Below are 15243 nucleotides of genomic sequence, written 5' to 3'. Positions count from 1 at the left end.
AAGGGTAAATCGCATAAAAATAGTGCACGATTATCATACAGCCGGCAGGGTGCCATCATGGTCGTTTCATTGCTGTCATGCTATTGTAGTCATTCACTTTATCTGAATCTCACAAAGCCATAAGTTCATCTTCATTGAGGATGCCGCCTGTGAAAATACGCCGAACTTGGTGATGTGTTGTATAGTTTAAAATTATTGCTAAATAAGAACAGCGTTCTCCGCAAATTTCGCCTGGACGGATTCCCACAGAACGTGGGATTCTCGTATTTCTTGAGGTAACATACAATCGCTTTTAAGGAAACAGTTGCTCAAAGCTGCGTGATTTTTTGTGCATGCATTGTGCATTTCCGTTATCTTGATTTTATTGGATAATTAGGTTGATTCAGCTGTGTAATACAACACAGCAGCCATACACATTAAGAAATTAGACAAAATTTAGCTAGGAATATGTGAACATTATGCAAAAAATAACAAAAATAAGGAATGAAACAGCCGAAACGATCTTGCTTTAGGAGCGTCCTTTGCATTTTGTTTTAATGGTGTGACGAAAGGAAATGGTTGTCAGACATTATTAATTAAGAGAACACCGCTAGATGTGGTGGTAAAATAATTGAGCGTAACAAAATAAGACAACCGGTCACTGCGAGAACTGACGAGAACGCTGTTGTAATGCGGGAACCAACAGCAATAGTTCTCATATTTATCTTACAGATGGGGTTTATCAAACCAAGGCGGCTATACTAGGCATCGCATGAGAAATATCTTTAACAATAGATGGCCGCAGAGGGCTCTGCAGATAATTAACGCTCACGCTTTCCTTACCGACAGCAGCGCCACAACACGTAGCCTAGTGAGTGGAGGAATAATATCTTCTTGAAGACGATGATGAGGATAACAATGTATTGGAATCGAAGCGGTGTGATGACAAATATTAATCTATGCTGTTTGAGCTAATCAGATATGCTATACATGCTTTTCAGTAGAGCATTTTGCTTATGTTTCCTTAATTATTTTTCTGTGATTTAAAACTTCTTGGTTTACCTACCTTGCACAGTTACCTACGCCTGTAAAGGATTTGATCCTACCATTCTATCCCCTGTATTTTGCCACCAATACTCTAAACATCACTTGCTTATCTCGACTGCTTAATGGTTAATGATTCCATCTACTTTAAATCCCAGTGTTTCTGGAAGGTCTATGTTAACTACGGACATTGCTGGGGGAGCACCTTCGCATTCCTTAAGGACGTGCAGAGTTCTCCCCTGATTTTTGCTACAGCAGGCACGTTGCGTGTTCACCATGCCTTCTAGCGAGCCCCCATCTCGAGGCAGCAATTTCCACGTTGTGCATATATGTGAGCACTAGAACCGCATGGTAATATAGTAAATATAATTTACTATAATAATCTATACTATAAAGGTGTGAGCCGAAGGCGTTCGAAATTAATCCCGAGTCCCCCACTACGGCGTGCCGCATAATCATATTATCGCCCTCTTTCACAATATCGTCCATGGTAGCACAGTTTCAGAATATCAATATGTTGAATGTATCATCGACGATACCTTTGAATACGTGCCCGATCCTGTCTGCTTCGGACATGTTGCCCTCAACTTAACGGCAAAGCGCAAGGATATCCTGAATATAAGAAATGTATGTTTCAGTAGATGACTGCGGGCGGCAGCCAAATTTTTTTAGTGGCCAGCTGGCAATCAAAGGGCTTGCCGAACAAATCATTCACTTTTCATTTGCATAGATCCCAGCTGTTTAGACCGTGATCATGCATCTCGTACCAGACGCGCGTGGTTCCTTTAAGATAAAATACCACATTTTCCAGCATAAGCATATCGTCGCAACTGTTCTGTTTGCTGATATGCTCATACCATGAGATGCAATCCTCAATGTCTACGTCATGCGTGCCACAGAAGCTGCCTGCATCTTTTGGTAGTGACAAAATCACAGAAGGTGTGGGTGGCTGCTGCGTGGTGGGTTCGGGCGTGGTGTGTGCGCGTGTTCCCTCATCGCAGAGGGAACAACGCGGAGGCCGCTTCGGATTTCCGTGCTTGGGTGATGGTGACGAACAGGCAGCTCACCCAGAGCCTTCACCAAAACATTGATGGAAGCTCAAGTCGACGGTGTTACTGTTGCGCCCCTTATCGATACCAGTGCATAAATATCGGTGATACGCCCTAGTTTTTGTCAGAAGTTAAAGAAGGTCCTGAGAAATTGCTTCTCGTGCCCTCTTGCATGCATTCTATACTGTACTTTATGCAGAAGTTTCATGACAAATCCGTAGCAGGCCATTTTGGTGTAACGCGCACTTATGATCGCGTTCGGCGTTGTTTCTTTTGGCCTGGGCTTTATCGCTCCATGCAGAATTAGCTTGGCAGCTGCGAGCTGTGCCAACGACGCAAGAGGCCATCGATGATCCCCGCTGGCCTTCTTGGCCATCGATGTCCAAGAGGAGCCGTTCTTCCGCGTCGGAGTCGATCTGCTCGCACCTTTCTCTACATCAGCATCACGGGAGGAATGGGTCGCTGTCGCGATTGACTAAACCGGGCGTTACGCTAGTAGACGCGCTAGGCTAGTAGACACCGGCAAAGCCAATGGTGTCACCTGTGCCAACCCGGACTGATGTAGTTCACGCCGCTCGGCTAAACCCGTATAACGCGCTTCGTATAGCCCGCAATAGCCGCATGGATTACATATTGAGTCACTGGACTGGGGCCATTTGGATAAGGCAAGCGCAACGACAGGGGTCACAAGAATCCCCTTCCTGACACAGGTCAGTTACCTTCCAAACGCGGCTTGTGTCTGCTCTGGAAATCGCTGCTTTCTTGCGCTGTGGAGCCCCCCCTTGCGCGTTTGGAACTTGTTGTGGACAGTTGTGTGGCATGATACTCTCTACATCAATGCTCAAACAAATTAATCTGCTCCTATTGGTGTTGGGAGATGTAGAATTAAACCGAGGACCAAATGACGTTTCACCGCCGTCTATTGGAACTATTGCAAGGGCCATATCTCGTGTAGAAACATCGCAAAGCTGCGTTCAGTCCTAACTTTATTTAATCCGAGCATCACAGAATAGCACCGAGACCCTCGTGACCAGCCTTTCGGCTCGCGTCGATGCCGGGGAGAAGATTGTCTAGTCGACTCAGTCAAACGAAATAGGTTGAAAAGCGGACGTGAATGGTAGCCTTGCAAAACTTTCCACTGTAATCAAAGTTCTTAGCGAAAAATGCGACGGCGCAGAAAATCGCCTGCGTCGTTCAAACTTACTTTTTGGTGGAATTCAAGACACAAAAGACGAGAATTGGCTACAGTCCCAGCCAAAAATAATATCATTCTGCTCTGAGAAACTCGGTTTATCCGTAAGTACAGACGACTTGGAGCGTGCACACCACCTAGGATCGCTGTGAGCGAGACAAAACTAGGCCTATTATAGTAAAGTATGCAACATGTAAAGATAAATAAAGAATTGTTGCAGTGGCTACTAAGCTCAAAGGCACAAATTTTTCGATTCGCCAGGACCACTCAGCCAGAGTTCTACAGGTGCGAAGGAAACATTTCATGGACAACGAAGCGGCAGAACATTAAAACTTCGCTTTGACAGGTTGCTGCTTGATGGCAAGCAATTCACGTACAATGCTGAATCTGAATGTATAGTTGCACTGAGAGCGTAGCAGTCACTACGTTTTTCAAGGCATGCACATCCCTTTTCTTCCCCCAGACCTGCCTCACCCCGGTCACTGTTCTTGTTTATCAAAATATGTCGGTCTTGGTCGCAAACGTGCGTATTTATCTGCCCAAGGAAGACACCCTAGAATCTATTTTGAAAGACAACAATACTTACGTCGCTATACTTACAGAATTTTGGCTGCATCCAAATATTGCTGACTACGAGCTACTATATGACAGCATAACGTACGCTGTTCACAGGCTTTACAGGTTGGGGCGCAGGGGAGGCGGCATTTCGTTTTTTGCGAAAGAAAGTGTTCCTTCATATGTCACCAAATTGAACTTTCACCACGAAATTTTGTGTGTAAATATCTCACTTCCTTCAAGTATGACTGTGGTTGTTGTTTGTTATCGCGCTCCTGACTGTGACGTTTCCTTCAACCATGGACTAAATTCTGTACTAGCGAATCTTTACTCAAGTTTCTAGTCTGCGAATTTTATGCTCTGTGGCGATTTTATTTTTCTGGACATTAACTGGGCAAATCTAGAGGCACATAACCGGCAATCCAAAGATTTCCTTAAAGCGATCTTAACATTCAACTTCACTCAGATGGTTAATATGGCAGCCCGTGGGGAGAACATTCTAGACCTTGTGCTGGTTTCTAATCCAGAAATAATGATATCATTATTATCCGTTGCCGGTCTAAGCGACCACAGATTACTACTATTTAATCTCTGCATCGCAGTTCTTATCCGACAGCCCTCGGTCAAACACATTAGAGACTACAACAAAGCAGACTTTAGCAAAATTAACACTGAATTAAACACTTTTCTAAAAGAACTTTTGGTGACACCGCTCCTTCTCGTACATTATATAAAAGCTGGTTGCTATTCAGGACTAAATTATTACCGCTTTTGGAGAAGTATGTGCCTCTTGTTCGCAGTCGCGTTGATTTAGGAAAGCCCTGGTTTTCTGACACACCAAGGAGACTGTCGATAAGAAAACCGTCTTTTTCGCGATGCGAAACGCTCGAAATCTTATCAAACTGTTACAATACTTTACATGACTGTGTGAATGCACAAGCACTTTGAGACAATCAAAAGGAAGTTCTTCCACCATGACTTGCCTAATATCACACCTGTCAACCCTTAAAAATTTGGAATATTCTAAAACCAAACAATAGCTCCAATAACATTTCTTTGACTTACCCTGATGGCTCCAACGTGCCACTTGATCAATGGTCAGACGTAATCAACTCGTATTTTTCTTCTGTATTCACTCATGAGCCTGCACTGAAGGACTTTGATTTGTCCAGCTACAGTTTTCCCCTCACGTTTCCCATTAGAGTTAATTCTCAAAGCATTATGAATCTTATTGAAAACCTAAACATTTGTAGGGCCCCTGGGTCAGATAACATCACTGCTAAGACACTAAAGGGTACGAAAGAAATTGTAGCATTGCCATTTGTTGGGCGTGTTGGTAAATTGAAAGCATATTTAGCGCCAGCAAACAAGGACGGATTGTGTTGTCGTCTCCCTTCCGTCCTTGTTTGCTGGCGCTAAATATGCTTTCGTACGAAAGAAATTTACAGTCTAATATTACAAATACTTTTTACCCATTTCATTACAGATAATGCACTTCCAAATTACTGGAAAATTAGAAAAGTGGTATCAGTATAGAAGTCCTGCAGCCTCTCTGAAACTTGCAACTATCACCCCCTTTCTCTAACAAGTATTCTCTGTATACTCCTAGAACATATAATATATTCAGAAATAGCATGTCATTTCGGTGATCATTCTTTCTTTTTTCACAACCAGCACGGTTTCCGGCCTGGTTTGTCATGCGATACACAACACTTTATGAGTTTAATACTGAACTTCACCTGCACTTAGACTCATCACTTCAAACTGACGTCATATACCTAGATTTTGCCAAAGCATTTGGCTGCGTACACCATTAGCGGCTTTAGGCCAAACTTTCAAGCCTCGGTATCAACCCTTTCGCAATGTCATGGATCCGTTACTTTCTTACTAATCGCTCCCAGTACACAGCTGTCGAAAATAATTGCTCAACAACTGCTAGCGTCATATTCGGAGTAATCGGAGTAACACAGTGGTCTGTCCTCGGTCCCCTTCTCGTTCTCATCTTCATAAATGACCTTCCTTACATCTCATCTTCTATTCAACTTTTTGTTGACGAATGTGCAAGTTATTGTCGCATTACAGGGTTGCCCAACCAAGCAATGCTTCAAAAATGTTGCACCTAATAGAAACCTGGTGTTCCAATTCTTTAATGAAACTTAATATCTCCAAATGTAAAGTTATGTAGGTATCCCGCAAACATTCTAACAAGGATCAGCCGTACTCTCTAAACTCGAAAGCCCAATCCACCGTAGAATCACAGCGTTATCTCGGTATCACTATTAACAGCAAGTTGACCTGGTCTGACCATATCACAAAACTGGCTTCCGACACTACTAAATCACTTGGTTACGCCGGATGTACCCTTGCCCTGTGCTCCTCATTTACAAGAAAACAAGCTAATGAAACTTTCATTCGAAGTAAACTTGAATACGCCTCAGCTATTTGGAGCCCGCACAAAGCTTACTTACTTAACATATTAGAATGAATACAAAATTGTGCCGCTAGATTCATCACTTCCAGGTACAGCCGTGAAGAAAGTGTCAGTGTGATTAAATTATCCCTAGGACTCGAACCATCGGTGTTCAGTCGGAAAATTGCAAAGCTGGGCCTTATCCACCGCCTACATTATAACTTACCTCAGCTACATGGAAAGCTTCTAATCCCACCAACCCGTACATATCACCGACTTTTTAACTCTTTCAGCGTCCTGCTCTTGCGTGGTTCAGTATTTTCCTTTAATAAATTGTTTTCGCCTAGCGCTATCACAGAGTGCAACAATATACCAGATAGAGCTGTCAACGAATGTTACCCCATTATCTTCGAACAGCTGCTTACTGCACCCCTCAAACCCTAACCTTGTAATGACTTGACTGTGCTTTCGTTCTTTTGGATTGCCGTTTCACATTGTGACTGTCCTGCTGATTTGCTTTTGCATTGTATTCAGTGTGCCTCTTAGCCTTCTTTTTTTCTGTGCTCATACGAATCCACAGGCTGAGTTTCATAGGAAACTGTAAACATATATTTGTTTCTATTCTGAGCTTCTGTACCCCGTCGCCCCTTATGTAGTACCCGGACAGGGGTCCTTAAGGGAAGATAAATAATGATGATGATGAACCTGTCCGCTGAAGCTGCACTCTGACCAGCGCGGATGTGGCGGTGGTTTTTGCCCGGGGGGAAATGCCGCGAGACCGAAGAAAAAAAAAACTACAGCTTTAGGCCGGCACCGTCGAAGAAGAGGTAGAGGTTGCTCCGCGCCATCTGGGCTGCTGTTACGCCTGTGCTACACGCCTTACTTGGAAATATTTGTAAATACACGTTTGTTGTGCAACAATATTGTCGTTTTGGCACGTGAAACCTCGGAATTCAATTTAACCTTATGCGTTCTAATCCTACCTTCCTCGAGCAACGCCTCGCTTCTCACGTTTAAACAAGTGAACATGAAACAGGTGCATGTCTGTTCCATTTCAGAATAGCACCTCGTTCCAACTGTAGTCGAAGCGGCTAGCTTCGGCACACCTTGTAGGAATCTGAAAAAGTCGCAGCGTCATCTGGCTAGCACCAGCTGCCCTATGAAAAGTTCAATAATCGAGGATGCGCACGCTGTTTGAACACCAGTATTATGGAAATGCCCCAAATTCGCTCGTTCTTTGCACTATACGCTAACGCAAACGCGGCACCATCGTGAAGTGCGGATCCCTTAGACGACCGACGAAGCGGCGTACGGCACTTGGTTTGCCGCCGTGATCAGCTAGCTTTCGTACTACTGTGTTGCAATGCTCAGTTGAGAAGTCAGGAGCTCTGTAACAGTTGTGTCGTCACTGACTTTCCTCGTGTGCATTGCGACACAGCGCAAGCGTAACGTGAGCGCGCACCCGGCGAGCGCTTTTAATAGCTCTGCTCACTTCTGCCGTGACCTTGGCCTTGGCTGCGAAGAACACGCGCGCCGTGGATTCGGGCAGCGCCACCTTGGCCATGCCCTGCATCGCCAGCGCGGCGGTCATCTCGGACGAGCACTTGCTGCTCTCGACGTGGGTGGTGGGGTCGGCCAGGCCGAAGACGAGGGCCAGCACCGGCACGGACTCGTTGCTGCCCCCGACCGAGTCGAAGCGAAGCAGCCAGCGGTCCGGCAGCCGGCCAACCAGCCGGCAGCTGGCCTCGTGCACCTGCTGCTCGACGGTCTCGTTGCAGGTCCTTATCGCTGAAAAAAAAAAAGACGTAGTCCAGCATCGTAAGCAATGTACGTGAACCGTACTATATGTGCGTACAAGGTGCGTTGCGAATATCCAGACACATTCTCGTTGGCTAAGTTTTTAGAAGAAATGACCCTGAGGTGCACGTATTTTGTTCCCAGGGCTTTACACTGTTACAAATGTTTCACGGCTAAAAAGAACAGAAAGGGTATAGCAACTTTTGTAATATATCCTTTCTTTTCTCTTTTGTTTTCAGCTAGCATGTATTTCTGGGATTTCAAAAGACAAATTGGTTTATTTCTTTCTTTTTCTAGTTTAAAAAAACATTGTTAAGGGGCTAATTGCATTAATTTCATGCTTTCATGAACTACGACAGAGTCAAATGCTCGGAGGACTGTTGTAGCATATTGTAGAATTGCACGTAAGCACGTGAGGTGAAAATGATTAAATGTGACCAGTGACAGTAAGACATATAGCGTCAAGACTTTCGGCACGACTTGACGCATGCAATGAACCACTCCCCGAGTTTGTCTAGCCATTCTAGCAGTGGTAGGACGCACCCTGATTGGAGATGTATCTTATCCAGAGACGAAGACTCATTGGCTCGAGCATTTGAGATCGACGTGCCTATACTTACGTGGCTGCTGGAGTTGCACGCCAATGGTAATTCAGCGGAGTAAACGTGCAAACAAATTAAATTTCTCTCTCAATATTGATGACAAACTTGTCCCTTCACTGCATGGGGATAATTTCTCTAAAGAAATAAAAACGAAATCTACCTTTGACCATAAGCCGAGAGAAGTCATTTTCACAGAGAAGCTCTATACGGCTAGCCGATTGGTCCGTATGTCCGTCTGTCGCCTGTACGCCGAAAACTCCTCCGGCGTAACCGCATGCGCACGCGCGAAAAAAAAGAGGCGCGCGATTGGCTGCTCCAGTAGCGACATCGTTGGTCTCCGTCGCGGCCGAGCGTTTGCGCAGCAGTTTACCCCGGTCTCCGAAATGAGTAGGCCACGCGTCATTACCTACAGCTTAGTAACAGGCAGCTTTAGAACAGCAACGCGGCGAGGAGAACTAGGAACGAGCTCGTCTACGTAGTGCCGATGCTGCAGCCTGGGCACAAGAACATGGTCGTGCAGTCGAGCGCAAGCAGCAAATGCGTACCGAGGTCTCGGCAGCGTAGCGAGCCATCGTTTACTAAACCGCCAGGATTAACCCAGGTTAAACACCGAGCCGCATGTTTCAACTGCGCTAGTTAACCGTCTGCACGGTGTGCTTTGGTGGTGATTTTCTTTTTTCAAATCACATTTCTGTTCCTTCCGTTGAATTATATTTTTGGCAGTGAAAATAGAAAATTTCCGTTTTTGATATTTATTTTTCCACTTTACATTATCAAAGTGTAGATAGTCACAAACAGTTCATCGACCACCTTCATATCTAGTACACGCAAACGTAACACGAAAGCGGAATAGCACCCTCATTAGGCGTTAAACAAATTGTGTTTAAAACACAATTCGATCTGACGTACACAGTACAGATGCGTTACCAGGAACGCGCGAGCTCATGGCAACCGATACCTGCAGCAGCGCCTCGTGATAACCGCATGCCTTATGAACGAGGCCTCATACATGCGCAGTGGAAGCAAGCTTGCGGCAATGGGCCGTGGGCTCAATCTCTTCGAGAGTGCAGGTGGTTACCACGAGATGACACGGCGGGTAGGGATGTTTGTTAAAACTATGTTCGATGTCGTCATTATTTGTAATCTTTATTCTGAAGAACAATTTGTAATAAGGACTTATTGATAAGACTTTCCCGAGGTCAAACAGCCCATGAGACGGAACGAAAGTACCGGCGCAAAATCCTATATGGTTCATCCTGTCATGCAGTTTGGAATTTGTTCTTCGCCCTATGCATTTTTTTTTCTAGAAAAGAAAACCGAACGCTCTGGCAGTGGCAACATGTAACGAAGTAAGCTAAATAAAATGAAATATGAAAGCGCAATGTCGGTCTCTCGAATTGTAGTGTCTACATTTGCACCCTGCTTTTTTTGATTAAATGAGGAAAAGAACTATGTTCACAATTTGTACTGCTACTACATACCAGCAATGCGTCGTGTAGGATACACAAATTCATTTTCAAGGCAATAATACTAGTTCTATTTTGTGTTTCACGTCGCAGGTGACTGTTCGCGTTACTCACCTTCTTTATATTTTAACTTGGATGTTAGTTCGCGAACTCTGCCCCAGGTGTCCACGCAGCAAGCATTTCCGCTAGCGACCACGCAGTAGCGGAAGCCGGCCGATTGGCTGACGCAGTCAGTCCGACCTTGACCGGCCTGTTTGCGCGCCGCTTCCCCTCGCCAATCTGTGCCCTCGCTTCCCCTTGTTCAGACGCTCCAGCGCAGGGGCTCTTGTTACGCCGCCAGGGTAGCTATCGCTCGTGATCGCTTTGATCTGACCGCGAGAAGAGCCTAGAAGTTTCGTGGCCTTTGTTTTTCCTTGGTGCTTTTGCCGGCCGCCGACGCCTCCTTGCTGGCGTCGTGTGATGCAACGCGACCTTTGGCTTCCTCTTTACGGGCTTCGTTGTCGGTATATCGTCATTTACGTCAAGACTTCGATATGTCATGCGAGTACAAGTGGCATCGTGCTTATATGCCACCCTCACTGCTTGGCATTTTCATGCCAACACGGACAGATCCGAAAGTTCAAGCGCTTTGCTTGTACTCGAGATACGAAATTTTCATAAATTTTTTTGAACATCCGCTTCTGACGACCGCTGTCTTCGTTATTGCGGTATTCGCATTCAGCATAAGCAGCGCTAAGCACGCACAGTATCGCATATGATCTTCTTGAAACTCGCCTACCGATACGCTTAGCTGTCTCACCTCAGTGCCTTACTATTGCAGCAGACACTCCGACATACATGCGTCTATATTGTAGTCATCGTTAGGCATTGATTTAAGCTGCTCAGAGCAGTGTCACTTTCGTAATATGTCTCCGAATTTGAGCATGTTCCTGCGTGTCAGAATTCTGTCCTGAGGGTGTTCTATATAACACTGAATAAGCACCATCTCCATCATCTTAAGGGTTCAGTTCATGACAAAGCATTCTATTTCTTAGCCTAAAATGTACGTTACATGGTTTCTCTTCAATGCTTCGTGTTTAGGGAAACTATATGACGGGAAAGGCAAAAAAATCTTGCTGTTAATCAGAACGAATTGAAATGGATTCTGGTGGATTCTGGGGTTTTACCTGCCAAAGTCACGATTTGATTATTAGGCACACCATAGTGGAGGACTGCGGATTAATTTTCACCCCCAGGGTATCTTTAATGTGGCCCCAATGCACCCTACACCGGCATTTTCCCATTCAGCCTCCATCGACATGTGGCCGCTTTGGCCGAGATTCGATCCCGTGACCTCGTGCTTAGCAGCGCAACACCACAGACGCTAAGCCACCACGGTGCGTGTAAGCGGAACGAAAGGGACCATTCATTTCTTGAAATATAAATACGAATGAGCGAGAGCAAAATAGAAATTGCATTTTCTCTACGTCAATATCGCGATTGTGTAGTTTAGCCAAGTTTCTCGCGCAGACGTATTATGGGATTTGACGAAAATAAGGTACTGTGGACGTATAGTATGGCGGACTTGTGCTGCCTGAATTGATTAGAAAACAAGGTACACGATTTTTGTCTAGCACATCTGTTTAGTTATTATGTATTTACTAATTTATTAGGTGCTGCTTGCCTCAATTCAAGGCCTTAAGCAGGAGTGCGCTTTACGAAATGCCATACAGTGCGTTTGAACAACAAAACAGTAGAATATACAGACACAGCTCCGAACAATGCGACTGACATATCAGGCGTGATGACACAGCCACAATCAAGATAGGCTATTGTAGAAATGCCATCAAGATTTGCAAGAACGCCATCAAGTATGATCCACTGCTTGCATAATGGAGTGGAGAAAACAGCCTCCAGCATTTAGTTCTTGCGATTTCACTGCTACAATGAGGCGCGAAATTAGTTTCCTTCGTACCTGCCGCGGTTGCTTAGTGGCTATGGTGTTGCGCTGCTAAGGACGAGGTCGCGAGATCGAACCCCAGCCACGGCGGTCGCATTTCGATGGGGGCGAAATGTGAAAACACCCGTGAATACGTTAAAGAACCCGAGGTAGTCCGAATTGCCGGAGGCCCCCACTACGGAGTGCCTCATAATCAGATCGTAGCTTAGGCACGTAGAACCCCATATTTCATTTTTGTTTGCTTCGTTATATGTTGCTACCACTAGAGCGTTCGATTTTCTTTGCTAAAAAAATGCATAAGGCGAAGAACAAATTTCAAACTGCATGTCAGGATGAACGAGATAGGAAAGAGCATTACACATAGGTGCCACAGAGTGACGCATAAATAACTTCCAAACTTTCAAAGAATAGTATTGCAGCTTATGTTAGCAGTCTCATCCACACAAGAGAGCTGCACAGACACGGATGAGCCCGGAAAGAATCTTCTAGCAAAGCAACGAAATTGGGATAAATCAGTGCGAAACAATCTGAAAGCGAGATGATTCGTTTAGTTCTTGTATCTTTTCTGCTGTAGACATATAGGACGAACAGAAAATCATAGCCAGCACGGCAGGAAAAAGCAAAAATGGCTTTGCACCAGAACGTCCATACTTGCTAATGTGTAGCACAACGATCGAACAAACGAGCATATAATATAACAAACATAGTTGTTTTTGGGTCGCACGGGACATTATTGCTCAATAGCACGAACCAAGCCCTTAGGCAACGGCACGCAGTCCTGTTTTCGCAGAATTAGAAACACCATGAGAGTGGCCTGTTGGGCTAGTTGGTACATGGTTATGCTAGGAGAATGCCAGCAAACTTGAGAGTAGGAAAAAATCGAGAGGCAGACATAGACAAAGAGACAGGAAGGTGGCTGGACTAACAACTGAACTTTATTATGAATAAAGTTCAGTTGTTAGTCCAGCCACCTTCCTGTCTCTTTGTCTATGTCTGCCTCTCGATTTTTTCCTACTCTCAAGTTTGCTGGCATTCTCCTAGCATAAAAACACCAGCTAGTGATGAAGTTTGTAGAGAGAAGAAAGAGTGAGAAACGAAATGCGAAAGGCGGAGAGAATAACCAGAAGACAAACATCCAGTTTGGAACTCTGCGCTGGAGAAGAGGTAACTGCAGAGTAAAAGATAAAAAAAAAGTGAGAGAAAGAGAGAGAGAGTTAAGGCTTTACTATGGAGGAAAAAGAGAATATAAAAACGAAACGCAAAGGCTGAGAGACTGAGAGATAAAAAAAAGCGCGCATGCACACGAAAAGATGTTAAGAATAGAACACGGGAGTGTAGTGGCACGCAGTTGATAGAGTGCTTGTCAAGGCATTGCTCGTAGCATACAATGGCAACGATTCACGCAAGCCCATATTACCGATGACCAAACTCCGCTGAATGGCTTTTAGGTCTCTCTTATGGAAAGCGAATCCCTGGCGTGTAAACTGAAAAGGATCGTGTACGATTGTTGGGCGTGCCTGTGAGCTGCGGCTAAAAATTGTGGCTCGTAAAATGAATTGTTGATCGTAGCACGAGATGTCGAGGAGGAACACCGACATCGTTTTTGATTATTATTGATGCTCATCACTCCGCTACAACATTGCACGTGAGATGGCTTTGTATGACACGTGTGTTTACCTCTGCTTTGGTTTCTGCGAGCCGCAGAGCAAGATTAGCTTGGAAGACGTGCTTTACATTGGCCCACTTCATTAAATGTTGCTCATTACCATAAAAGCCAGAAATTGTTACTGACGAGCCGAAATCGATCGCGTTATTATAGTTTGCTGCACTGTTTAAATATTTTTAGCAACGAGGTTCTAGCTGGTACGATTTATGACATTTTCCCACCAAGCTAAGTATAAGCGCAATCTTTGGTGCAAGAAACGCCCGAGAAGTTATTGGTTACGTTTTTTTTGACATCATGCATTCATATCCCTTCCCAAAAACACGAAAAGACAACTCTATCAAGCGGAGCAAACGCCAACAACAACAGCAACAACAAAAAAAGAAATACGGCATAATTGCTTGTGTCTGACAGAACATGGCACCCGTTCACGATTCTACGCTGAGCCGATGAGAAACAACGAAATCAACGCCGGATTGGGCTGGGCGCCATGACGCCATCTTGGGCATAGATCGTCTGGCGAGGTTTTCCACAGTGAACACATGGCGTAGCTAGAACCGACAGTTTGCACGCGCGCGCATGCGTACTCACCGGGTCTGGAGGACGCTACCATCGTGACGGCGAAGAAATACACGGCGCCAGTGAATAGGCCCATGGTAACAGCTGGGACACGGTGATGAGCGCACAGAAACGCGCACGGGCGGGCTGTTGTTGAACTCGCTGTTTGCAGAGGGGGCCACAAAAAAAGAAGGTCTCGTGTACTGCCACACACACGAACACAAGCTTCCTATATATCCCGGAAACGCATTGCGTATTGCGGACGAAAGTGGACCAGCGTTCGGTTGGTGACGCCGCGCCGAGCGCGTTCCTTCAAGTGACCGCGGCGGCTCTGCGAGACATCACTTCTCGTTAACACGAGCGCATGTCAAAGATAGCGCGCTTTCGGTCCGGTTTTTTTTTTCGGTGTCCAATGTTGCGAGGGCGATCGCCTATCAAGCAGCACGGATGGAGGAGTGATTGCGAGAGGCCAAGAAGAGATCTCGGATCCCACAAGTGTCTCTCTGCTGGCTGGCCGCCAGAAAAAAAGTTAATTCTCGACCGCACAATTGTGTGAAACGACAAGAAATTTGTTTTTTAGCGCTACCATATAGGGGTGGTAGGCAATGCGAAAGCGCGTAGTTGAGGACCAGAAACCAGTACGTCATTTGGTATTCTAAGAAAAGAGAATCAACAACTGTGGCTGAATTTCAATGGCGTACACCTGCTGAGCACGAGGTCGCGGGTTGGATCCGCGGCCAAGGCGGCCCCATTGTCATTTGAGACGTTAAATCATTCAGGGGCGCTATAACGAAAAACTATTCCAAACTTTTCTATTCAATTTCTGTAATTAGACAACTGCGATTGGTCAAAAACGTTTTTCGGACCACCCCCACTTCACGTGTCTGTCAAGAGACGTCACGAAAACCGCGATAGCTCCCCATCTGATATGATGTGCACAGACTGATTATGCATAATTTGACCGAACAAAACAAAGATAGTTATTTCTG

General features: G+C 45.3%; 1 protein-coding gene across 1 annotated transcript in view; it reads right to left on the bottom strand.

Annotated features, from left to right (window-relative positions):
• LOC142590552 (uncharacterized) overlaps positions 1-14598 on the bottom strand; it is a 29779-nt gene extending 15181 nt beyond the window's left edge. Inside the window, exons 1-2 of the mRNA XM_075702758.1 lie at positions 14288-14598; positions 7722-8017 (exon numbers count right to left, since the gene is read on the bottom strand). Coding sequence (XP_075558873.1) covers positions 7722-8017; positions 14288-14351 — 360 coding nt within the window. The 5' untranslated portion in view covers positions 14352-14598. The remainder of the gene's footprint in view (positions 1-7721; positions 8018-14287) is intronic.
• Positions 14599-15243: the final 645 nt, after the last annotated feature.

This window comes from Dermacentor variabilis, chromosome 8 (assembly GCF_050947875.1).
Source record: "Dermacentor variabilis isolate Ectoservices chromosome 8, ASM5094787v1, whole genome shotgun sequence".
Classification (NCBI taxonomy): domain Eukaryota; kingdom Metazoa; phylum Arthropoda; class Arachnida; order Ixodida; family Ixodidae; genus Dermacentor; species Dermacentor variabilis.
Note: the sequence above shows the minus strand (reverse complement) of the source record. Positions and strands in the feature narration are given on the sequence as shown.